Source organism: Eretmochelys imbricata, chromosome 1 (genome assembly GCF_965152235.1).
Source record: "Eretmochelys imbricata isolate rEreImb1 chromosome 1, rEreImb1.hap1, whole genome shotgun sequence".
Taxonomy (NCBI): Eukaryota; Metazoa; Chordata; order Testudines; family Cheloniidae; genus Eretmochelys; species Eretmochelys imbricata.
Window position 1 is genome coordinate 253,417,590 of NC_135572.1, and position 27,791 is coordinate 253,445,380.

At 41.5% G+C, this 27,791-nt stretch overlaps 1 protein-coding gene across 1 annotated transcript in view; it reads right to left on the reverse strand.

The window, feature by feature from the left end:
- Window positions 1-27,791, reverse strand: part of SYT10 (synaptotagmin 10) — a 50,823-nt gene that overhangs the window by 7,602 nt on the left and 15,430 nt on the right. The window contains exon 3 of the mRNA XM_077807522.1: window positions 25,502-26,066. Coding sequence (XP_077663648.1) covers window positions 25,502-26,066 — 565 coding nt within the window. The remainder of the gene's footprint in view (window positions 1-25,501; window positions 26,067-27,791) is intronic.

The following is a 27,791-nucleotide window of genomic DNA, read 5'->3' on the forward strand; positions in this document are numbered from 1 at the left end:
ACTTGATTATCATACACACTGTAAGGAGAGTGATCACTTTAGATAAGCTATTACCAGCAGGAGAGTGGGGTGGGGGGAGGTATTTTTTCATGCTTTGTGTGTATAAAAAGATCTTCTACACTTTCCACAGTATGCATCTGATGAAGTGAGCTGTAGCTCACGAAAGCTTATGCTCAAATAAATTGGTTAGTCTCTAAGGTGCCACAAGTACTCCTTTTCTTTTTGCGAATACAGACTAACATGGCTGTTACTCTGAAAAAAGTCCAAATAAAATTTCTTCCTATGGAACTTACTCATCACATTACATAGAGATATTATTTACATACAGGAGAGAGACACTGGCCAGAGATGGAACAAGGAAATAAACTGGCCCTGTTGCATAAATATGAAGCTTGAGAACTGAAGGATAAAAAAAAGAGGTATGAATTATGGAGCCTTTCTCCCACGCATGTGTACAGTAATTTCCCTACAAACCAAATATATTTGACAGCAGATATGGTAGATATTGTTCAGGTATGTTTCTCCAGTGAAATCAACAAACAAACAAACAAACAAACACTTTTTAAACCTTAAAAACACAAAACTGGACAAAAAGAAAGTTGTATAGTAAGAACTAAAGGCTCAATCCAAGACTAACGGAAGATAAGGGAGGTCTTTCCATTGACTTCAAAGAGTTTTGGCTCAGGCATCAATACCTATAGTTATATGGATAGTGAGAGATGTGCTGTAGATACTTAATCTTAATACATTTGAAGTTGGCTTATAAATATCATGTTACTGGGCCATTTATGGTCAAACAATTATGGTACGTGGAGGAGAACGTGAAACATTTTACCATAATATGCTGGATTAATAATGCCTGTGTAGAAGGTGATACACAGTATGTTGCTGATAATTATGGGCCAGACTGGGACTCTTCATTCACATTGGTGAGCAATTACTCTCATGAGTAGTTTCATTGACTTCAATGGGATTTAAATTTAAATATATGCTTAAGTACAGTCTTTTGCAAAGGTGGATGTAACCACGTCCTTCATTGCTTTTCTGAATCAGGGCCTCTAATTGTAGCTCTAAATTTGAGAATGTAGGTTTCAGAATAGCTTTAAATTATTTCTTGTACTATTAATAAATACAAATAACTGACTGCCCATGTGTGTGAAAAAGCAAAAAATAGCATATAACTTAAAAATTGGATGGTGCCTGCCTGCGAGTCCCAGTGATAATTCAACCTGGTGACGAACAAAAAATGCTCTTGACCATGCTTGTAGTTGTTTTCTTTACTTCACAGTGACTCAACAGACTTTCTGAGCTTCAGAGTAACCCATAGACATAGTGACAATCTTGGAAGCTTATTTAGATTGAATTTTGTGCAGGTCATCTTATATCCCATTCACATATAAAATATGTTTTAGAGTAACAGCCGTGTTAGTCTGTATTCGCAAAAAGAAAAGGAGTACTTGTGGCACTTTAGAGACTAACCAATTTATTTGAGCATAAGCTTTCATGAGCTACAGCTCACTTCATCGGATGCATACTGTGGAAAATACGGAAGATGTTTTTATACACACAGACCATGAAAAAATGGGTGTTTATCAAAACCTTTTGTAGTGATAAACACCCATTTTTTCATGGTCTGTGTGTATAAAAACATCTTCCGTATTTTCCACAGTATGCATCCGATGAAGTGAGCTGTAGCTCATGAAAGCTTATGCTCAAATAAATTGGTTAGTCTCTAAAGTGCCACAAGTACTCCTTTTCTTTTTGCACATATAAAATAGTTTCCTTGGGGTTTTGTTTTGAAAATTAATAGGTTAATAGGCATGTGCCTATGCAATTTTCATTGCTTGACAAAGGTTCCAAATATTTCAAAATGACTTTTGCTCACATTCAGTCCACATCAGATGGAATTGACCACTTCACCTCTTCTCATACCTTATTTTGTGACACATTACTTTCAATTTTATAAATTACAATGCATTAAAAACACTTCTGGAAAATATGAATAAAACATAAACAAATGAAAAGAGACATTTTTCCACCCATTCACAAAAGGAGTGAAACGCCTTAAATTACCTTTAACAGTTTTGTCATATCTGCATGTTTATTCTAATACAGCCCTTTCAGTTATTAGTACTAATTTATGTACATGGGGCCAGATTATGACCCGTGTATTTGTATGCAGAAGGTACTCTCTTTGCATGGATCCCACCCCATTACACATGGAAAGAGAGTGTAACTACCTTCATACCACCATCTCTTCCATGTCCCCTGCCCCCGCAACAAATACACTACAGATGCTTCTTAACATAGTCTAAGGTCCATGCTGGGGGAGGGGATAGAGATGGACTGGCCCAGGTAAGGGAGTGGGCTGGCCAGAGGAAAGACAAGTGGGACACACATCATCCTTCCATTTAGTCCTGTGGCTATTAAGAGAAAGAGCTAACATAGCCCAGGTGGTATGATCATTCCTAAATAGCCTTTAAGACCCATGACCACCTGGCTGACCTGAGGGCTACCACAGCCAAGGGGATGCCTTGGCAGAGTCTCTCTTTGGCTTTATCATGCATGTTAAGGTTTACAGCTATGATTTGTGACCTTAAATGGGAGTTTCTCTTTTAAATTAGATTTCCAAACACTTCTAATGGAAACAAATGAAACCACAGTTCCCAGAATACTCACGTAACCCAAAGTGTCGGAACGTTTGTATCATTCTTTTTTTGTTAATGGCTATTTGTTTACTAAGCATGAGCATGGTGCTCAGCACCATACCAAAAGTACAAATCAGACACAGATTGTTCCTGAAGTGCTTGTACAATTACAGCTGGGCAAAAATTAATGAAAGAAATTGCAAATGTTTTTCAAAATTTTAATGAAAAGTTGTAAGCAAAATTTCAAATTTACTAAAGGAGTTGACCACTCCATAAGCTAGTTGTAAAAACAGCAAAATATGTTGGGGGGGAAACTTTCAAAAAATAAAAATCACAACATATTTTCTGGACTTTTCAAAATTGAGAATGTTTCCCCCTGCAGTTCTACTTACAATCTAAAACCCAAGCAAATATGGGGCAGGAAGATCCAGAGGATGATGGTTACTTAGATCTTTTAAAAACATTTCTTACAAATATCATAATTCAAGTGAGAGTGACATATTATGACTTTGTGATGTCTAATCTTTGGTTTAGTAGGCGATTGCTAGAATTATTCATGCATTAAAAAGCTGTCATTGAAAGTGCGTGGAGATGTAAGTGATATTGTAATGCAAGGGTGAGGGTGATATAGAATTATAGCACAAATTATGTTATATTTGGGATGGACACATTGTGCCCAATTCTTCCCTCAGAAAGCCAGATGTGGGGGTAATTTGTTATATTTGAATGGTAAAGTTCTCATTGTACAGACTTGTAAATTCTTAGGATAGTTACTATGTCTTCCTCTCTGCATTCTGCAGTGCTTAATAAATAATAAATAAATAAATAAATAATAATTCGTGGCTCTGGATCATCCCTTTTTCATCCATTTAAATATTCCATATACAATGTAGATGGAAAATGACCTTGAAAAATTACTATCCAAACACCCAGTATTTAACAATATGTTGGACATTGAAGGGAGTATGCAGGTTACCTTGAATATAAAGGAAAACATTATTTCTAAATTTCCAAAGTCTTCTCTGTTCCACATACTATTACATATATCACAGAAGGAAAACTGAGTCATCTGGGAAGCATGGATATCACAGGAAAAGTAGGCTATTTGGAATGGCCTACACCAGTTGTAGGAGTCTTATTCCATTGCAGTCCATTTATATGGTGACTGTCTAAAGTGACCATCAGTTAGGAATAGATTGCAGCTGCTTTCAGCTATAGTACAGTAGATCCCTGTTCACCCAAGCCTCCATTAGCTAGCTTTCCATATTAACTGAACAACCAGCACACACCCTGAATGGTTGCTGATGAAACAACTCCGTGATTGTGCAATGAAAAAGAGAACCTTTCATCTAAAACAACGCAAACTGTTCAATTTTTTCCAGCCATTATGAACATGAGTGCTGCTGTAACTACCGCTGTGCTGTATACAGTATTGTATTTTAATGTGATACTTTATGCATATTATATATTCTTATTATTGTTAGTTGTTACCATTGGTATTGCTGTTTGTTGCAGCTTAAAACGCTAATTTCTGCATTTTTAAAAACTGGTACTGGTTACGAGAAGTAACGTTTCGTGTATGCTGTAAATAAAGAAGAGTGCTATGTTTTAATGCTTTTCCGGGATGGGTCAGCTAGTTTAAAAGCAACTCTGCATCTTTAAACTAATGGATAGAAAGCTCTTAGCCCATTCTTCTGATTGTGCAAATTTTGGATTATCTGATCTGACCTTGGTCCCAATTAGGTCAGATGAACGGGGTTCTGCTGTGTGATAACTGCTCAGGTGATTTCACCCATTACACTGACATTTGTGCTCTGACGGCTGCACTGCTGGCCTATTGTAGAGCGAGTGTGCTTTAGAATCTTACTACTAGTAAATCTATTTTTTTTATTTAGCGTGTGCACAGTCGTCTCGCCAAGTGATGGCATCTTCAGTGGCCTGATGCAGTTCTTCTAGGCCACTGCTGAACCTAATCAGCAGGCATTCGTCGACAATGTGCGTCATCATCTGTGTTGCTCCACAGCTGCACAAAGGGCTGTCATGAAGGCCCCAGTGATACTGGTTGGCTGCACAGAGACCTTGTCCGGTCCAGAACCTATTCAACAGGGACCATTGGTAATGGGGCAGGTCAAAACCAGGTGGGAAAATTGTGGGGTTGGCAACGAGGGATTGGTTGGGGATTATAACAGATATCCATTCCTCTTGCCAGAGTGTTTCTGCCCTAACATCCTGGTGTGGCAGATGAGATCATAATGGGCGACGTGATGGCAAACGTGCAGCTGGTGGTTTAAAAAGGTTAATGTGCAGTGGCAGGCTTGAGTTGGCGCATACTTTCTCTAGTAACTTGCCAGTGGCAACCTCTCGTCCAATATGAGGAGGAGCAATATTGCTCAGAACTGGGAGCCATGGGAGTGGAGTCGGATACAGGGTGTCATGGAGGTGATACGCATGGTGGCATGTAACTACTTATCCACCAGTTTGGTGTGTGACGATCGGCTCCATACTGGTGCACAATACTCCACCACCAAATATGAGGTGGCAAGAGGTGACGTCCGCAGAGGTGGGGCACGAGCACCCCATGACGAACTTGGCAGTTTGCTAAGAAGATCTATTTACTAAATAAATTAGTAAATCAGGCCCAAATGCTCTGTCCAATGTCTGGGGCAGTGTGGGGGGGGGAGGATATTTCCATCCAGGGTGCAGAGTGGCTGAAGAGCAGCTCCACAGAGGTTACTATGGCCCAGTGAGCCCTTTCATGGGACTTCCCGATCTCCACAGGCTGAAGGCTGTGTTTATGCCTAGAAGCAAGGCTCTATACCCTTGCATTGTCTACACATATATCCTCCAGAGTAGCTGCTGAACTGCATCCATGGAGCAGGAGGCTGATGTTACCCTTAAATTATTAAATAATATATAGTATAATCAGTCTACCTGAGGGAAACTTATTGCCCTATGTCTTGTGACAACAAATGAGTTCTGAATAGACTGGAATAGATACCATCCCAAAGTATCTAATCTCATCTATGCCATTTATAATGTGTCCATCACTGAAGAATCAAGGTATCAGAATTGAAATGAATGTTTCACTGAGATAATCTGTAGATTCCATCTCAAGGTCCTCTGTCACTGGAGACTGATACCACAGTGGTGTCTAGAGAGAACTGGTATGCACAGATTGCCATGAATGACTTGGAATTCTCTTGCTCTCTGGGTTCAGTATAAGCCATTTCCATATGCTTTGGAACAGTCTCCTGACTTTCTATTTTTAATTTAATTGTGGTGGCACTGATATCTATGTGAGAGGCGTATTTTTGGTAAGTGTGGAATGGAGGTTACTAGTATTTTTGTTCTGTTCTTCTTTTATAGATCTGTTACGGCATGTGGTCCTGTTTCACATTTGTATTAATTATGTATATTTTGCTAAGATATCCAGTAGCATATGGGAACAAAAATTAAAATGTATGATTATAATATATATGCTGGGAAGTGATTCATATAGGTGAAATCCATCCTTGTGCAGAGGAGTAGCACAAAGCCTATGCACCTCCTATTTTGAGGGCTTGAATAGTGCATATGTAAATGACACTAGCAAAGATAGAGTTTTTGTCCCCCTCTAGAAACTGATACGCTACAGCTCTCAACTACTAGTCAGGGTTCTTTAGCTCAAGCAGCGGAGGTTCACACTTTTAGTGCTGAAAGTCCCATATTCAAACCCAGCTAATGGACCAAGCAAGGATGTATACGTACACACACAGAGAGACTACCGTGAGATGTGGGTCTACATAGCTCCATCTACACTTGCAACTGTACACAGTTACATGTGTACTGTTATGCCATAACCCCCTTATTGTCCACATCTGAAGCCCTAAAACATGTCCCTGAAAGAGAGTAAAAAGCAAGAAAGCTAGTACACCTGAGGGGTGTGGGGAAGTGCATGCCTCTGCTGGGGCATAGCCTCATACTCATTCTACAGTGTAGTGGAGATGAGGGTTAGGGGTGTGTACGAGGTCACAAGTATCAATAGTCTTCCAGGGCCATCCCTGTATTGAACCTTTTGCTGCCTCACCCTTAGGCAAAGGTCCCTGACCACCCTTGGCCAGCAGTAGTAGTGACCTGAGAACCTCAGAAAAGTTTTCTGGGTGAACTCTATCGATCAGCACAGGCAATCATGGAGCACATTCCAAGAGCTGCTGCCTGGTCTCTGGAGCACACCTGATCAATGTGTGCTCAGAATACACCATTCTTTACAACTTCACCCAACAGGAGCACAGACCAGTACCTGGAGATTTTTCAGAGGCTGGAGGAAACAGGCGTTTACTGGACTCCATCCTACTGCCAGGAGCTCATGAAGCACCTCAGACTCCTGTACCAAGGGTGAAGGACAAAGAGTTGCTCAGGGGTGGGGTACAGGGGATCTAGCTCATGCCCATGCTCTGATAAGCTGGACTAGATGCTCTTCAGGGCTGCAAGAACAGAGTCTGAAGTGCTTAGTGACTTATGACCCCATCCTCAACCCCACTGGCTTCATCATACAATGGGACACCAATGACAGGCATTGGGGACCTTGGAGGAATTCCTGGAGGAAGCCCTGGAAGTCATGGAGGAGGAGGAGCATGTGATTCTGCCTCTACCTGTCAGACCTGGTTGAGGAAGCCCTCCCTGAGGAGCCTGAAAAGGACCCAGAGACACTGCAGGAACCAGAACCCAAGGCTGGTAAGTTACAATACACCCCCACACTCCCTGGAAATATTCCCTCTTGCTCCGGTGATACGTGCCTGAAACAGCCCCTTTCCTCCAGCCCACTGCTCCAACGTGATATGATCCCCAAGCCAGACACAGCTGTAAATCAATTATTTTATTGAAATTCCATACACCACTGCAAAGTATTTAGCAGAAACTATAACAGATAATTAAGAAGCAGTCACTGTGAACCTGTGCCTGTGTCTTTCTTGGTCAGCACTGAGACTGATAGCCCTTTGGCTGTGCAGACTGGAAAGGAGGGAGGGAGAGAGGGAGTGGGTTTGAAAGGGCCCAGGTGGGGAAAGAACAGTTTTGTGACATTTATGTTTGTTCAAAGACCCCAAACCACACATCCCACTTATCCCCCATCTTTCCATCCCCATATGAATGGGAGCTGCATGGAAGCAAGATGGGGGTGGTTGGTGGCTTGTGTGCTGGCCTGCCGATGTTTGGCAGTGGAAAAGGAACTGTCTGATTGTCCAGCGAAAGCCATAGTCATTCATTCTCCCTGTGACCATTTCAAATGTTTATTACTGTTCCCAGTCCCTGGTGTCTAGCCTCTCCCTGCACTGAGCCACCCTGCAGTAGCCAGCAGAAGATAGGGTGGGTGAAGCATCTGCTTTGCCAGTTGCACACACACAGTGCTATGTCCCTTAGCAGTGGAGAGGTAACAGGCTTGAGGTGTTAGTCTGAAAGTTCAGGGAAGAAAATACACTTGCAGCACAGCTACCCGTTTCCCTGTCCTTTTCCAATGCTGGTCGCTGGACATGGGGCCTGAACTTTCTGGTGATGCAGGGAAGGTTAGGGGGTGGGTGGATGTTCGTTGTGGTTCTTTGTTCCTCTTCCATGGAACTCTGTCTGCTAGCTTAAAATACAGTCAACTTCTTCTTGAATTACTTCCCAGTCCTGTAAGCATAATTCAGCAAATGTTTGGTGTAGGAGAGATTCAAGCTGGTTGTTCAGGTTCTGTGGCAGGGCAAATGTGTTTGGTTCACCTTTGTAGCTCTCCAAACCCCTCCACTCAGCAATATGTAGAGAGGTGACCTTCAGAAGAAACATTGCACTGGCATAGGAGGCCAGATCTCCTCCACAGGACTGGTAAACCACTGCTCTTTTCCATCCCAATACCTCAAACACTGCTTTGTTCTCCAAATGATGCCTGTCTTTTCAAGAACAAATAGATGCCTGGTAATGTACCCCCAAAAGGAACCAACCCCCACCCCAAATGGCTCCTTGATGCACTGTAAACATTACAACATTTTAATAACAGTACTGCAGGAACCTTACCATTATTTGCCTCAACTCCTTCCTTGTGGGCTGCAAAAGTTGTCTGAGAAGGAAGGATGCTGTAAACAGTTGCATTCCTGTGATATTAAAAAGTATCAACATTGTGGCCTTCAGGAGCACAGTTAAGTTGTGTGTGTGTTGGGGAGAGGGTGTTCATAGGTTCCTTCAAAAGAGAAATGAAATATAACACTACCCTTGTGTTTGACTCAGCAGGATGTTCTGATGCCAACGGGGTACCCATTCTGCCAGGAGGGCAGGAGCAGCACTGCAGAGACAGAGGAGGCAGGCAGACAGACTGGAGCATCTGCTCATTGCAATACACAAGAGAAGTCAGGAACAGTTTTGCTTTCTTTGGGCATGGAACAATCAAGCTCTTAGGCAGGGTGGGGCACTGATGAACCAGTTCCTGAATCTAGAGCAGGGGTCGGCAACCTTTCAGAAGTGGTGTGCCGAGTCTTCACTTATTCACTCTAATCTAAGGTTTCGCGTGCCCGTAATGCATTTTAACGTTTTTAGAAGGTCTTTTTCTATAAGTCTATAATATACAACTAAACTATTGTTGTATGTAAAGTAAATAAGGTTTTTAAAATGTTTAAGAAGCTTCATTTAAAATTATATTAATATGCAGAGCCCCCCGGACCGGTGGGCAGGACCCGGGCCGTGTGAGTGCTGCTGAAAATCAGCTCATGTGGTGCCTTCGGCATGCGTGCCATAGGTTGCCTACCCCTGCTCTAGAGTCATGCCACAGGGAATGGGAGTATGCCCCGTGGGTAAGAGGATCATGCACTCATGCAGTCACTAGTACAGCTGGGGGTGGAAAGCTTTTGAGACCCACCTGCTGCTGTTGCCTGGGAACAGGCAGCACCTCCTCCTCTCCCTACTCCTCTTCCAGGTGCCTCACAGGCTGCTGCTGATCCAACACTACCCACTCCACAGTGGGGAGGAACACGCTGATCTCCTGGCACAATACCCTTCGCCGGCACCCAAAAGCCCTCGCTGGGAGAACCCCTCCAAAGCATACAGATGTTGAAAAATGAGCCTGAGCCCCACCCATTAGCCCAGCCAGTGTTCATCCCTCACACTCCATGCAGGAGATGTCCCCTCATCTCCCCCACACTTTTTCTCTTCTAGTCCCCCCTTGTCAGGGGAAGGAGCAGGACAAGGAGACAGGTCCACAAAAGTAATGTTTGCACATTGCTCAGGGAATTTGATCCAGTTTTTGGTTCATTCGCAGTTCTGGTTAAAAACCTGTTTTTGTTCTATGTTCCATAGACCTTTTAAATAAAAGTTATTGTTCACTTCACTTGTGTGGGCACCTTGCTTTCCGAGTATCATCAATGAGATATTTCCCACACATTTGGGATGGGTCAGCAGGATGCATAGCAAATGACTATCAGTTCTGTAACTTTCTAATGCAATGATGCCATAGAAAGACAATGAATTTTCTGTCCCTCCCACAAATCCTTCCCCCCCGTTGCCATGAATTTCCCAATGTTTAACAGAAAGAGAGAGAGAGAGAGAGAGAAGAGAGCAGGGTTTATGACAATGAACAAAGCTCTGAAAAAACTGTTGCTGTCCAATGCACCAGAACAAAAATCAGAGGAGTTTACTTAAAATGTCTTTATGGCTTTGTCAATAATTTAACTGACAATACAGAGAAAGGAAACAAAACTAAACTAATACTGAAGATGTCTTACGCTGAGCAGTGCTTTTATGACCCTTCTTCCTTCACCCCGTCAAACAGTTGCGACATGCAACCAGAAGAGTACTCCCACATAGCGGCTGATCAGTTCTGTGATCACTAGTTGCAGAAAAGATTGCGAAGAAGGAACAAGTGAACCCCCCCAAAAACCTTACAGAACTGTTTTTCAGTTACTTTCAGAATGATTAAGTAGTCCCCAGAGAGCACCATGAAACAGAGTTGTTAACCTATAACAAAAAGATCACTCAGTGCTGGCACTGAATTGCTTTTACACCCTCGAAACTGAAACCAAAACCACAGCCAAAGGGATTGACCCTGAGGAGGAACCCTCACATAATGGTCTGCCTTCATTTGGTACATTAACATGAGTGAAATTCTATGGCCTGCGTTGTGCAGGAGGTCAGACTAGATGATCATAATGGTCCCTTCTGACCTTAGTATCTATGAATCTATGACACATAAGCTGCAGGGATCAAAACCCACCAATGGATGCCACAACACAACTATATAGCAATGCTCTATTGAGCTTCTACAGCAGCACTGTAGCATCACATAGCATCCTTTGGTGTCCCTTGGCACAGACCAAAGTCACCTTCTGTTCCCCCACTGTTCCATGGTGTGCAAGCAAATAGCACCACAAATGTCCCTTGCCCTCTAGGAGCTATGTGCACATGTTTGGGATCTGGCTGCCTGTCTTGTGCCTGCTCAGTGCAGAAGTAGTCCCCCTTATCCTCACATAAATTGGGCAAGGCACAGCATACCACGATTATGCAAAATACATAGGACACATGGGTATCCAGAGGGGTCCGACAGTATCACCAGCAAGGTTTCAGCCTCCCAAATACACACTTGTAGCCAGACAGCCAGCCACCCCCCCTCCCCAGACCAGCATTGCTGGAAACACAGGAGGAAGCCGGAACAGGGCACTTAACATATATTCCAGCACAGCCTTTGAAGCTGTGAAAAGCACAGGTGTGCTGCTACAATGTGCCTCTGGGAACATATACAACGATTAAGCTCACAGCAGGCAGAGGCCCTGTGACAGACATGGCTCTTAGCCCCTACTAAATAGCGTGATGCACACACACCAACATCCTAGGTGGGAAAATATTTACCCTGATAAAAGAAATGTCCAGTAGTCGAAACTTATTGTTTCTCTCCCTTGCAAATGTAAACTACTCTTGCGAAAGCTGGCGTCACCCAGACAGACCAGCCTCAATTTGGCATAAGAAAGGAGAAAGAGAATAAAGGAGTACAGAGGTATAAGTAGGGGACCTACAGCATCATGATTTTTGAGTGCTTTTCACTATCTATCTGCTGATCAGATAAGTGACAGCCTCCCAAGGCTTCTGCAGCTAAGAGGGTCCCTAAGCCTTGTCCCTTATTCGTCTTTCCGCGGAATTGAGTGACCGATCCTGGCTTGGCACCGCTGGAATCGAGAGATGCAAGGAGGGTAAGAAGCACCCACACCTAATCTCCTATCTTTAGTGTACACATATTTTGAAATAGAGCTCTATACTTTGTTTTCTTTCTTTGGGATTGTGGCTTCAGTTTTGTAACTTGTTTGTGTGTGTAACATCTCTACATTTAAATAAGTAGGCACTAGCAATTTTGTAACCACATGATTAGAATCTAGCTTAATAAATTTTGGTAACCATTTGTGCATAAGCCTGACTTGTTTTCTCTGGTTTACTGTAAAGCAGCCAACAAAATTAAAGAACCTCAGCCGTTTTGGCTCTAAAGCCTGGCCATTAGGTGAGAGTACTAAGAGCCTAGCATTCAGTTGTGCCGCCTCCAAGGGGCAAACTCTTGGGGCACCTGTCAGTCAATCCTGGCTGCCCGCTGCGAAGGAGCTCTGAGCTCTAGCAGTTAAAGTCACAGGTGTGGAGAGGCTCTTAGTGCTGCCATTGGGGCACCTGTCAGTCAGTATTGACTGCCCGCTGAGAAGGAGCTCTGAGCTCTAGCAGTTAAAGTCACGGGTGGTTAGGACCTTGGGGCATCCGTCAGCCTAGCCCGGGCTGCCCGCCGCGAAGGGACAGTGCGTCCTAGCGGTTAAAGTCACGGATGGTATAAACGGGCATAGCTGGCACCTCACCAAACATCCTTGGCCGTCGGCTAACAACACTCCACCATCATTCTGCAGCTACTTAGTCTGTAGCTGAATTCTCTTTTTCTTGGATCAGCAATGTTGGGATACAACTTCATGAGCCAAGTTAGGAATGGGTCTGTGGGGTGCCCCAAAATAAATGTCAGACCAGAAACACTGTATATAACCACATCATTTCTGGGGAATAAAGTTCCTTCTTTCCCCCTGCAATACAATCCCAGTCTCCTGAGCACCCTGGCATCATGGACTTTTCCTGTGTCCCCAACATTGGTGATCATGCACCAACCACTGTGGTCCACCAAGACTTCAAGAATGAGTGAATTGTAACTTTTTGGTTCACATACTCACTTGCCCCCTTTGGTGGATAAATTATTGGGATGTGTGTTCCCTCGATGGCCCCTGCACAGTTCAGAAACCCATTCCTCTGAAATCCAGCTATAGTTACAGGGACCTGGGTGGATCTCAGTATTGATAGCCTGGCAAACCTATACAGCCACCACCCTGACAGTTGACTTCCCAACCTCAAATTGGTTTGCAACTTACCAGTAGCTGTCAGGTGCTGTAGCTACCCGCTTCTGTACTGGTATGGGTTTCTGAAATTGAGTGGCATGGCACTGGAGTGTTGGTGCCAGCTCCTCACATAACTCCATGAAGGTTTGCTTCCTCATTTGGAAGTTCTGCAGCTACTGGTCATCCTTCCAGGTTTCCAAGAAGATGTGGTCTGACCATGTTGTGCTGGCTTTCCAGGACCAGAAGTGGCAATCCAGCCATGAGCATACTACTGCAATCGCAGAATTCAATGTATCTGTTCCATGGGACTATAGTGGATTTTCATTAATCCTCTCGGTCAGCTCTCTTCAGCATCTCAACTATTTCTGGACCAATTCCATCCAGTATAAGTGAATGAACCCGCATGAACATTTGTCCTGCAAGCAGGAGCAGATCCATATCATCATGGACTTGGTTCTATGTCTTCCACATGGTTTGGTAGAAAGGAGAGGTGAGTGAGAGTTGCCATTGCCAACTGTGTGAAGGTAGCATCTAGTACCAGCAACACAAAGCCAGGCAATTCCCAGAGTGTCTCCTGTGACACGCAGGTCCCTGGGATACTGTCCCTGCAATAGTAGTGCTACCATCTTGTACCAAATATGGGGCAGCATGGATACAGGTATATATGCCTGTGCACAGTGTCTAGCTGTGCCCAGCACTGCATATGTAGACACTTGGCACTGGTATGGGTTCCATGTATTAGTAATACTTGGAAACGTACATGGGGTGTACATACAGATATAGCTTATATATTTTATTCACCCGCCCATAGTATTCTTTTCTAATAGTTTGCGTCCCTCTGGGTAACATTTTTGAAGGTGCCTAAATGACATAGTAGCCAAAGTCCCATTGACTTTGAATAAGTCGTAGGCACCTAAATCACTTAGGTGCTCTTGAAAATTCTACCCTATATCACTTTATGTCACACCAGTTCACTAAGTTTTACCTCAGCCACCTGACCAGAATATCTCAGTGCTATCAGACTTCATAAAACCAAGGTGTAGATTGTCTGCAATGTTCACTTTTGTATCTCCAACACACTTGTTTATATGACCTGTGACTCAAGAGATACAAGCACAAAGAATTCCAGTCCACAGTTAATCAGATAAGTATTTATTTAACTATAACATCAAGAATTAAGCTTGCCAGAGTTTATTTTAGAAGCAGACTTTTATACTGAATGTTTTATTTTATTCATAATGGCTACAGGTTTTTTTCTTTTTTTTTAGGCAACTCCAGTGAAGTTTTCCAAATTTCATTAGTGTATTGTGAGTTTTTCATCTTCTTAAATTAAATTAAGGTTTCAGTTAAGAGCTAGCCTTACTGAGAGATACTGCTTTACTTTCAGATCCACACTGCTCATAATGATTCACTGCCAAAGGCTTGCAATAACTTGTACAAAAAAAAAAAAAAAAAAGCAACACTGAGAACAGATACAATAAAACATCCACTTGATGGTGAGTATCTTTTATCTATTTGTTTCCTTGTTTTGAACACAAGCCATTATACAGAACCGTGGAACTGAAACAATGGTAAGCACTATACCAGCTTACATTTATTTCTATTGCTCCCTGTTTACATGACTAGCCAATATATTTCTGTCATGGTGAGGCAAGAAAGAAATACAAAAATAGGAGAAACAAAATTCAAAATAAAGGTGTCCACTATTCATATCAACTCTATTATTTAACTATAAAATATAGATTCCTTAGACAGCATTAAATTCTTATCCTTCACCTAGGGACCAACTCTACAACCACTCCTAAGTGACCCTGAACATGTAAAACTCCTGTTAGGTTCAATGGGAGTTTTTTGAGTTCACTGTCTGTCAGCTGGGAGCTTGATCCAGGGGCCACTGAAATCAATGGATAGATTACCATTGTCTTGTAATCACTGTCATCTGGCCCACTGGAGAAAACTAAAGCTGCACCCATTCTCTACCTCTACCCACCTGTGTGGGAGAGGTAGCAGCAATTCTGCAAATGCTGCTAGGCATGATGCAGGTAACCATACAGAAGTGTAAGGAGGTGCCTCATACGCCCTTGTTCCCCGGTGGAGTGCCCAGGATGGTCCATGACATGGCCCTTAGGACTTTAGTTGCTGGAGAAAGCTTCACTCTTTCCCACTCAGACACAGACTTATGGGTTTTCCCAGTTGTTCTCAATGGTTTCCATATCAAATGTCTTCAGTACGCAATTAAAAACACAGTTCTATAGCTGCAAGCCCTGCAAACTCAACTGGGAATCAAACAACGTCCTTTCCTACTCTGATAACATCATCAGAAATTCTAACCCAAATGAGGCATGTTGGTGATGTAGCTAACCTGAAGCCTGTATGCCTATTCCCTGCAATATCAGGGAAAGATATTGCAATAAGAATGTAGTAATTCTGTTGATGGGAGAGCTGGGACAGATTCCATCTCACTTTCCAATAGCTTTGTGGGTTCTACAGTGCTAACAGGAACAAAAAGCAAACAGGGAGCAGATCTGTGAAGTAAGAATGTGTCATTTTTGCATTATCATTTTTCTGACCATAACTGTAGTCTAAGCAGTTACTGTATTGTCACATCATTATTTCCTCTCTGATTTTTCAAACTTCCCAGGTAACTCAAATTAACTCCTTCAGCAGCATTTTTCGGTTCACTACTGCCATGGGCTAGTTAGATGTTACAAGGGCTTGGAACTTTATATTGTTTTATTCATGCTAGTTGGTGATTAATTGCTAGTATTAAAATAATAACTATCCATTTAATTAACACTGAATTACAATGGACATCCCCTAGAATACTGTTGATGACATTAATACCATTTAGATTATTACAATGAAAACCAGAGGAATTCATAACTTTTTGGGCTATTATTAATCAATATTTAGTGACTTTACCAGAAATTTCCTGTTAAATACAATGTAAATGGTTTTTTAATACTAGATATTGTGTGACAGTAAAATAGCAAAAATATTCGTGGGCAGCATTTTCTACTTCTATATGCCATTATGTAGATTTCTAGCAAACCATTCTACACATCTTCGTTATCACCACTTTTTGGTTCACTTTCCAAATGAATCTAATTTACGCTATTATTTTATTAAATAGTGAGTCCTTTTTTCAGTTCCACAAGATGACATTAAAAATACCTACAATGGTCTCATCTCCCTCATAGACAGTGAGCTCCAGCAGCATCAGTTAGCTCTAGTACAGTCTCTAGTTACATTATATGACACTATTTTGAAAATCCAAATGATTTAGGACCCTATTCTGCCACTTTTACTCACATTGAACAGTACCTTACTCTGGAATACTAACATTAATTTCAACAGAAAGCTGGCAGAATCCGTCATGAGATAGTTTGAAATGACAGGAAAGCACAAAAAAGATGTTTTCTGATTTTTAGGGACATTTCAATGTTCCTGGTTTCCACCAAAAAATGTCTGAATGAGTTTTAACATACAGAACAATTGCACATTCCAATATCCAATCAGGGAGTAAATAAAACAATGTTGAAAAATCAGATTATTTTGTGGGTTGGGTGGAAATTAAAGAGGCAATGGGCCTTGGCCTCCAAGAGCATGATAGAATTGCTCTCAGAATTAGGTTACAAAAATTATAACTGCACTAGAGGAACCAGTGTCATCTCAATGAAAGATTACATAGGACCCAAACTAACAATTGTGATGTTTGTCTGTCTGTGTATTATGAGCTCATCATTGTGGTATTTACCTTGTAAAAAATTACATGAAGTCACATGGGCTTTTCAAAAATGCCTCTGGCAGATAGGAGCACTAATCCTATTGACTTTCAATGGAATTTATTCTTTTCAAAACATCATCTCCAGATGATATTTTGTTCTCTTCCCTTTTCCAGGCACATGAATTTCATTCTTTTTTTCCTTCCCAGCATCATCTATTGACTTAGTTATTCTGCTGGGAGATTAGTGTTATTGTGGGAAGCTAGGCCACGGAGATGGGTTTTACGTTTTGACCTGAAGGCAGTGATGGCTGGTATTAAAAGCTGCTAATAGCGCAAACAACATCAGCATGTCCAATTAGCCTCTATCCATAACTACAAGAATAGCATCTGAAGCCTGAATAGGTCTGGAGCGAGGTATATGTGATTGCCCATTTTTAAAAAAATGTGGTATACAAACACTTACACCCTATTCAGTAATACCTTCCACTTATTCATATTCAAAGTGCTTGACAGACAATAATTAATCCCATATCACTGCTTTAGCTCTTGGATTTAATCTTCACTCACAATACTGTGTCTATAAGGATGCATATCTTGCACCATTACTATCTCCAGTTTACCTATGGAGAAACTTTGACACAGAGATGTTAGTGACTTATCCAAGGACAAAGGAGTCATTGTCATAGCTTGAACTAGGAGTCAAGAGTTTCTTGCTCCAAGTCCTTTAATCAGACCACTATATAGCATACCTCTTCCTATTGGTAGTCTGGTATCCAAATGTGCAGAGGCACACAAAGGTTAACCTGCATAGATTCTACATTTATATCAATAAAAAGCAGAGATTTTATCTTTACTTATACAGTACCCAGTACACTGAGGTGCCCATCCTCATGGAGGCCTTAGGAGCCTACTGTAATGTAAATGTAAATAGTATCAGCTATCGTTAATGTGGCATATGGATCAGATTTAGAAAGTATCAGAGGATGGAAGGTTATACAAGAACACTTAAACAGGGCTGGAAGGGGTTAACGTGGCCAGGTAGGCTATTGACTCCACAGGCTGCACCTGCAGGAAGAGCCAGGGAGCAGGGAATTAATTGCAAGCAGGCTCAGCTGGGCAGGAAGAGGCAGAACCTATAAAGCCAGGAAGCTGGCAACAGATTGAGGCAGCAGTCACTCCCTGGGAAGAGGGAGGAGGGTTTGGAGCTGGTACTCCCAGAAAAAGTGGGGAACCAGGAGTGGTAGAAAGCAGTCCAGGTAAGAAGCAGTAGGGGTTGGGAGAGTGCAGCCCAGAACCGCTGGATTAAGGGTCCCTGGACTGGAACCCAGAGTAGAGGGCAAGCCGAGGTTCCCTTACCAGCCACTAAAGGATTGGCACCTGAGGCAGTGAATGGGAAGACTGCCCAGGACTGCTGAAAGAAAGATTCTGATAAACCCGGAAGTGGGAGGACAAAGGGTCAAGTCACGAAGAGAACCCTGTGGTTCCTGAGATGAGAGAGGAGCTGTAGACATGAGAGAGAGATGGTGTGACATCGTGTGACCACATGAAGGACGTCAATCATGAGAGCCAGAGTGACCAAGAGGAGGCTCCAGACAAGCAATGAGTGGAGCACCCCATGACAGATTTAGAAATATAAGAGTCCAACCCAGCAAGGACTTCACATGCCAAATTCTCATTAAGATGGAGTAGACTATTTCTTTTACTAGGGTTCTTTGCATATTTCTTTATATTAAAAACCATCAAAGTGCAGCTGGAAGGATTCATTTATTTCTTCATTGGTTGCCTTTCATTTTTTAAAAATCAGTGGATACAATGAGCATGTTTTTTGTGCATACTGGTTTCATTTTCTTGAACCCTGTTACAACAGATTGAGTGAAGTCTATGACTCCAACCTTGGAAAAGGGATGGCAATACACTTAGGCACTCTAAGGGAGCCGAATGTGACCGTATATGGACTCTCTCAAAAGCTTTGAATAAGAATCAGGTTCCATGGATCTAGAACATAAGATACTCCCAGAGCTTCCATATATCTGCAGCCCCTCATAAGGAGTCCAAGAATGCATCATTATCCTGGATATGGTGTTAATTTAAATTCTCAGCACATTTTACTATTTCTATCAAATGGAATATCTTGATATCGTTGGGCATACTAAGAAATTTTACATAAAATATTTAAAATTCTCCATCTCTAAATTGACAACTATGTGTACGTATGCTTATGCTTGCAAAATGCATTGAATTTCTTATATATTTCATTTATTAAAAATACTACATTTCTATGTGTAGTAAATATTACCTAGATGTATCTCTTGTATATAACTAATTTCTACTGTGTATGGTAAGAAAAATGACATAATAAAATCAATATTTTCTGTAATATAATTAATGCAAGTGTTCAAAAAAATTTCTTCTGTACATAACATATTGTTAGTTAGACATCTATTACAAAATTTCTGTGACTGGCTGAAGATTCCAACTCACACATTATCTTTTCTCAAATGAATATGTCCATAATAGTTGGGGGGGAACGGGAGAGCCAGTAAGCTGGTCTACACAGTGGGACAGGAAAGCTACGTTAAAGTTAATTTAAGACAGAAGATGAATACATTTCATGCTTTTGACCAGAAAATCCTGGTTGAACTACAGCATAGCTCTTGGAAAGACATCCAATCTTGATTTAAAGACTTTGAGTGATAGAGAATCCCCCATATTGCTATGTATATTGTTCTAATGGTTAATTACCCTCACCGTTAAAATGTTCACTTTATTCCTGGTCTGAATTTGTCTAGCTTCAGTTTCCAGCAATTGGATATCATTATCCCTTTTTCTGCTAGAACCAAGAAACCTGGCACCAGAAACCTTATCCCCATGTAGGTGTCTTTTAATGGAGAAAGGGGGACTAAGGGAATTCTTAGCCATACTCTACTTGCAGAACAGGATATGAATATTTGTCTGTGGGAGGGAGGTGGTCCTGGGAAGGCTTGAAAGTCTGAGGAGATGCGACTCACCCTTTATTTGGTGAGTGTGGCACCAATCCCCAGATCCAGACCTAGGGTTGGCTCCCAGTTACCTACAGTGTCAGTAAATCTCTAGGCATGCTTCCTGTGTACTGGAAAGCATGCCTGGACCCATTGGCCAGAGGTAATAAACCCCACAAAACAAACAAACCTGTCCAAAACATGGGGAAGATGGGAGTGAGGCAAGGGGGAAAGAAGTATCAGAGGAATATACCTATGGGTGGTGTCTCATTCACCTTGCTCCTGCTCCAGACTTTCAATTTTTAAAATTATCAGCTGATCACTAATACGGGCAGGCCAGCTTGTGATGAAATCCATTTCCACTAAAGCACATTCATGTACCCAAGCATAGCTTTTCTCATTCCACATTAATGGCACTAAAGGAAGCAGAAAAGTGCATAAGTAAAAAAAAAAAAAAACTGTTCAAGGCGTAAAGTTTATTCTCAATGTCTGCTGAATCAGTTTGAGCACCTACTTCTCAAGGCATGACCCAAATCCTATGGACTTTACTTGCCGGATCCAAAACCTTTTGGCATCTTACCATTGACTTCACTAGACTTTTGAATAGGTTCTTAGAGTATAAATTCCTCATCTTATCTACTTAAGCATTGCTTAACCCAGTGCAGAATTGGACCCTCAGTCTTACAGTTTCTGCAATGTAAGAACTGGAAATCGTTAACACTAACCTGATTTTCATGAATATAAAATAGCTAAAATAAACTCCAAAATAATCCAAAACACAAGTTCATGGTAGCACATTCCAGCTTGTATATGTTAGTGATTTATTATAGTATAGTTTTATTTTGCCACTAAAAATAATCCAGTCAACTACTGAAAAAATGTTGTTAATAATTCAAAGATTCAAAAAGTCTATAAAGTCCCAATATGGCTATACATAACTACAAATTACTTTAATTTTCACATGTTCATTGGTAGTCATTTCTAAGTGGTAGCCACTTTGAAAACAGGCTATTTGCACTAATTCAATACTGTACATAAAGTTGTGTTTACAGTTATAAGCTCCTTGCTGAATGACTGAAGCTCAGAACACAGCCACTACTTCCTAAACTGCATACTTATGATTTGAAATTGTAAAATAGTGGTTCATTAACACCAAACAAGATACTACCACGCTAAACTAAGCACTATAATTAGGCGGGTTTTGTTTCTCAATGTGAGGAGAGTTGTACTAATATCAGCAGCCAAGAACAGCAATAATTCTCAGCTACATGCATATTAGTATGTCTCTCCCAGTAGCACCATTTGGTATGGCATTCTAGTCTGCCCAAAAAGATGTCCAATAAGTTTAGAATGACGAGATCATTTTGGTTTTATCAAGTAAAAAGTTTGCATTTTTGCCTGGTCTAAAGGACCAACAAACATTTAAATGTAAAATCTCTCAAAACCCACCAGAATTAATAATAATAAAAAAGCAATGCCATTGGGCTTCTTTTCTGCAAAGAACTTAAGGCACTCATTGAAGTCAAAGCATGTGAAAGTTAAATACATACCTAAGTGCTTTGCTGGATCAAAGCCTATGCCAATGGAAAGCTGGGATTTTAAGTTTTAAGCCCTGAATGTTCATTGGAAACATAAAGAGATGTTAATATTTTTACCTCAGCTGTAATTTCAATTAAAGTCTAAAAGACCATTTGAGTCCCATTTGCTGCTGACATCATGAATATTTGCTGTTTCCACCTTCAAGAGGAAGACGTTTGACTTATTTAGATATTATAGTATGATATTTTCTCTACTTAGTCTGATTTGCTTGTGAAATCATCAGCAGTATGAGTCTCAAATGGCCTATTAGACTTCTCTAGAAGAGGGAGCCAGATGGTTTTTCTTTACCTTTTGTGTGACTAACTGAATTTTCAGATATTTAATATACGAAAACAAATGTATTAGCTAGTTGACACTCATGCTTTATCATCATCTATAGGTAGGGCCCTACCAAATTCATGGCCATGAAAAATGCATCAGGGTCCGTGAAATATGGTCTTTTGTGTGCTTTTACCATACAGATTTCACAGGCGAGACCAGCGTTTCTCAAACTGGGGATCCTGACCCAAAAGAGAGCTGCGGCGGGCGGGGGGGGTGGTCACAAGATTATTTTAGCGGGGTTGCGGTATTGCCACCCTTACTTCTGTGCTGCTGCCTTCAGAGTTGGGCAGCCAGAGACTGGCGGCTGCTGACTGAGGGCCCAGGTCTGCAGACAGCAGAGCAGAAGTAAGGGTGGCAATACCCTTCCAGGCCATCCTTACTTCTGCGCTGCTGCTGGTGGTAGCTCTGCCTTCAGAGCTAGGCTCCCAGCCAGTGGCCCTGGCTCTCCAGCTGCTCAGCTCTGAAGGTAGCCACCACCAGCAGCAGTGCAGAAGTAGGGATAGCAGTACCTGCAACCCCCCCTATAATAACCTTGCAATGCCCCTCCCAACTCCTGTTTGGGTCAGGACCCCTAAAATTACAACATCATGAAATTTCAGATTTAAATAGCTAAAATCATGAAATTTATGATTTAAAAAATCCTATGACTGTGAAATTGACCAAAATGGCCTCTGAATTTGTCGGGGCCTTATATATAGGTATATGTCTACACTGCAGTTAAACACCTATGGCTAGTCTGTGTCAGCTGACTCAAGCTGGGGCTGAGGGGCTGTTAAATTGCAGTGTAGATGTTTGGGCTTGGACTGGAGCTCAGGCCCTGAGACTCTTCCCCCCTGGCAGCATCCTGGAACTTAGGCTCCAGCATGAGCCCGAACATCTACACTGCAATTTTAAAGCCAAATAGCCCAAGCTGCAAGAGCCCAAGTCAGCTAACACAGGCCAGCCATAGGGGTTTAATTGCAAAGTAGGTATACCCTTAGGTACTCAAATGGCACCCGTTATCATAGCATCTGATCTGAGTGCCTCACAATCTTTAAAGCATTTATCCTCAGAACACTCCTGGGCTGTATTATCATTTCAATTTTGTAGAATGAGGAACTGAGACAGAGATAGACTAAGGTCATGTCTAGACTTACCTCTGGAGCAACCGATCCAGAGGGGGTCGATTTACCACGTCTAGTGAAGACACGATAAATCGACCACCGAGTGCTCTCCCATCAACTCTGGTACTCCACCGGAGTGAGAAGCGTTGGCGGAGTCAACGGGGGAGTGTCAGCAGTCGACCTACTGCAGTGAAGACACCGTGGTAAGTAGATCTAAGTACGTTGACTTCAGCTCTGTTATTCATGTAGCTGAAGTTGCGTAACTTAGATCGATGCCCCACTAGTGTAGACCAGGCCTAAGTGCTACATCATCCAAGAAGCTTACAGAAGAGCAGGGAATTGAACCCAGGACCAAGGCTAGCATTCTGAATCATCCTTTCCATGTTTAAGATCCACTGTTTCATGTACTTGCCAGGCCAAAGAAATATTTTGGCAGTCTGTTAACTCTTCAGAGGTATTGGTACTGGACCTATGATCAGAAAGAAAGTAGGTCCCTGTATCCTACCCATATCTGCACCACTGAGCTGCACCCAGAAGCTAGAACCTCCAAAGCACTACCATCCACTTGAATCTAGCAGTACACAGTGCCACCACTTCTGATATGCCTGTCCTGAGGGTGGAGAGAACAAAGGGGAGGGTGATTCCTTCCTCCCTGAGGTTTGTAGGGGTAAAAGAAAAGAGGAGTTGTCTTCCCACATTAAAGAGGAGGAATGCCTGCGGTAGCCTGTGGTTTGTAATTTGGCCAATCCACCCCTCTAAAAAATTGCATGAGTTCACCACTATATCCCAGCTCTTGCTTAGACTTTCAGTCAAGCTGATCACTTTGTTCAGGAGGAAATAAATTAAAATGCATATGGTGATTTTTTATTTTATTTAATTTTTAACTCCACTGGTATTGTACAGAAGATGGAGCCAACAGAACAAACCATCCTAAACTTGTAGAATTAATTAGTGAATGTTTGGAAAACCCTTCAAGATCCTTGGAGGAAAGGTGCTATATAAGTGCAAAGCATTATCATCATCATGAAACAGACTGACCTTCAAGAATAGACTTCTAAAAACAAAATAATATGCTCAAGAGGACTAAGAAAATGATGAGAAAAACAATTTCATATTCAGCCAAGAAATATTTTAATGTTACCTATGAACCTTTAAAGTCTGCACAATGTAGCAACCAGGGCTGACGCCAGAAAGGGCAGTGGAGCTAGCTGAGACAGTTGTTCCAGTCCTGTGCATGAGATGTTGGTGCTCATTGGTACCTCTAGTGGTGGGTCAGTGCTGATGCACTGCTCTATAGAGCAGCACAGGGTCTCACTAAGTGCAACAGCAACAGGAGGCTAAGGTGGCGATGCCATTAGCAGCTGCAGCTGTAGAAGAGAGGCAGCAGCAGGTGACTGCTGAGGAGGTGCCAGGCAGCATGAAGAGAGCCTGAAATGAAGCCCTGAACAGACCCTGGCTATTCCAAGATCCTGGAAAAGGCGCAAAATGGAAGGCAGACTGGGAATGGGGAAAAACAGGGGCACAGGGGACACAAATGAAGGGAGACGTGAAAAGATGAAGGAGGGTGAAAAAAAACAGGGCAGAGAGACGAGGGTGTGTTTGTATGTGAGAGAGAGAGAGAGAGAAAGAGAGAGAGAGAGAGAGAAAAAAGGGCACAAATAGAGGGCAGAGAAAAGGGGGGAACAGCAAATGGAAGAAGGGAGCCAAGGCCATCAGTGTGAAGGGGGAAGAAGGAAAACAACAAATGCGGGACAGAGACAAGGTAAGAGAGTGAGTCCTCTGGGAGAAAAGGGGAAAACAGAAAGGATGGTGTAGAGCTCCCACCTTGAGGGAGCAGCCCTGCTTGTGTTTTATCTCTTAGACCCACTAAATCTTAGGGGCAGCGCTGGCAGCAGCCTACCTCCTACTGAAAACGCATGGATAAGGAAGGCATATGGCTCAGAGTGACGTAGATACCCTCAGTACAACAACATAACAGGAAGTTTCCTTATGAACAGTGTAGTATTTTAGAGAAAACTGATTTGTTTTCTGAAACCATCTATCTGATTCCGAGTGGAAAAGATGAGTTTGGCCTTTTGACCAGTAAAGATAAGGTTGGGAGGTAGCATTTGTTAGTAGTTGCAGCATGTCACCTATTTGCTTCTGTTCACAGGTGAATTTTATAGGCTACAGTTCTCACTTGAAACAGTAAACCAATTCTCTCTGTTTCCAAATGCTCCCCCATACGTCCTTCTGCTCTCCATCAACATTGAGTGTCTACAGTAGACATTAGCAACAAAGAATACATAGATATTTCATATAGGTTACCCTGTGCATGGGACAGCTGTTAGAAATCATTTTAGACACTGGATCATCTTAACCTCCATCTCTTTTTTCATTTAGATTCCAATATGTGAAAGGCGGTTAATAATACCAAGGTGGTTTCATGGCATATTAGTACATGAACATTTTGAAGGACAACGTGGAAATGTACATATGTTTTGCTAACAGGAAAATATTAACTGTTCCTGTTAAACAGTGACACTTAGGGGTGTTTGATTTAATTAATAAATCTAATTTCCATTTGTGTAGTTTGTCATGAGGGTAACTATGTTCCCAGAAGAGTTTTTTTTAAATTACATTTCACGGCTTCCCAATCATCTTATTTTCCATGCTCAAAGGAAAACACTGGCAACTCTTTCTTTCAATCTGTGCTGATAGACAGTATATGCTTTCCATAAAGTACAAAGGAGAAATTAAAATATCATCAATTTGAACACTTTTGGGACACATTACTTACTGTGGTGGCACAGTGGATGTCTTTCCACACAGTGGCTTCCCTGGAGAGATCAGAGACTTCAAAAAAGTTATCAAGAATAACTTCCCCAATCATGTCATGTCTAGAAAATCTGTCAAAATCATATACACTGAAATGCAATTTCCTGTTGCTGAGCTGATCATAGGCTACAGGAAACTGAAAGGTTTCATCAAAGACAGGATTTAAAGTCTTTCTGTGAACCCGTGTCTGAAACTTCTTTTTCCTGTCTGGGAGAAGGTAAATCTTAACATACGGGTCTGAGGTTCCTGTGAAGTCTTTAGCAGGTAGCTCTAAGGCTTTGACAATGGTAACAACAAGGAGTTCATTTTCATAGTCATACTGGAGAGTAAAGTTAAGTTTCCCACAGATTTTCACATCTTCTTGCTTGTCTTCTGCATCAACAGACTTCTGTTTATAGAGTTCTGGTTTTATTCGCCCAATGCTGGTTGTTGTCTCACCCCGTTGTAAAATCGGATCTGTTCCCATGTTAAAATCAACACTGGACACTTGCATCTGCCTTGGCAAGTGCCTCCTGAAAGAATTATGCCTGCACACACAAAAAATTAGCTTGGATTATCTCCATGAAAATGTATGGGTTTTCCCCAAATAAAAATAAGAACAAAAATTCTAAACAAATCAAAGCTTAGGTTTAAAAACAAATAAATTGTTGTGGAAATCCAGCCTTGAACTAAGAATTACCATTAACACCATACAACATAATTTTACATGAAAATGGAACTTCTTATCCCAAAGGACACCCAATTTCCTAGCAATACAACACATACCTTGTTTTGAAAAATGTGTACCTGAAACTGCAGTAGAAATTATATGACTCCCCAAACTTCAGTAAGACTAGAACATCACTGTAAATTAATAACTTCATTTTTATGGTAAGTGCCATATGATTTTTTTTAATAATCAGAATTGGCCAGGACTTCAGTTTTATATCTCATAAAGTCGGAACTCTAACCCTGATCCCTAGCACCATGCTGGGGTATTAGTACAGTGTTGTTACACAGGAAAAAGTACGGCCTACCACTCATCATCAACACTTCCTGTACCTCTTGGGCATTCCTTGGAGGTTTTCCATCTAAGTATTTAAGAGGTTCAACACTTCTCAACTTGCGAGATCTGTAAAGATCATAAGGTACTAGGCCTGCAGGTAAAAGTACAGCATTTAAACAGTAGAGGCCCTGATCCTGTAAAGATATATACACGTGCTTAAATCTTTTCAGGATTAAGATTATAGTTGGATTCTCGACTGGTGATTTAACATTTTATTCTAGTCGTTCTACCGTTTAAAGCTTTATTAGACATTTGTTTCTTCCATTTTTTCCTGCTTTCCTATTCATCCTACAGTGTGTCAGAAGATGAATTCACTTAATGATACCAAAAGAAATTATTTTTAAACCCTCCTAATTTGGATTGCAGTATAGTACATTCATGATACTTAAGGCCTTATGCTGTCTATAACAGTGGGAATTTTGCCATTGCCTTCAAAAAGAGTAGGATCTGGCCTATTATGTGTTTTACAGTAGTATAAACTGTAGGATAATATACTTACTATATTTCATCTGGTGAAGACTTTGTGTAACCTAAATGTCCATTTGATTTTTCTGCCATTATAAAATTTCCCTAGTAAGCTGTGCTGTAACAAAGTCACAGATTACTCCTATGACTACACTTATACTTAGTTGCCATTAAAAACCAATTTAATTGTCAGAATTCCCTCACTTTTGAACAATCTATTACTTATTAATGCCAGATGTAAATGTGCATTATTGCTCAGTTCTCCCCACTGTTCAGCATGCTGAAACCAAGAGGAGTCACAGCTGTATGTTTATTTCTTTAAACCAGGAAAACAAATTCTCCATTTGAAAATGATTATGAGTAATTTCATGGAAAATATTCTTATTTATGCTGTATGGGAGAGGCTGCACAATGAACAAAACTGCTGTGGATCCTCTGAGTGCTGCACCAAGGGGGCAATCTGCAGCCATTAAATAATGAACAAGAACATTTTCCATTCTGGATGCCTTAGGGGTGCAGGGAATGGTCCTCAACACAGCCATAATTTGGATTTGAACTGGTTACAGGAAATCTCAGTATTTCAAACCTGAAAGTTAGATGACTAAAACACACTTCTGATCGCACACATTTCTGTGTCAGAGAGAAACTCTCAAGCTGAACCCTAACCAAATTTAAAAAAAAATAAGTTAAATATAGGCTCAGGTGCCACAAATGTCCTCGAGTCCGCCTGCAAATTTGGAGG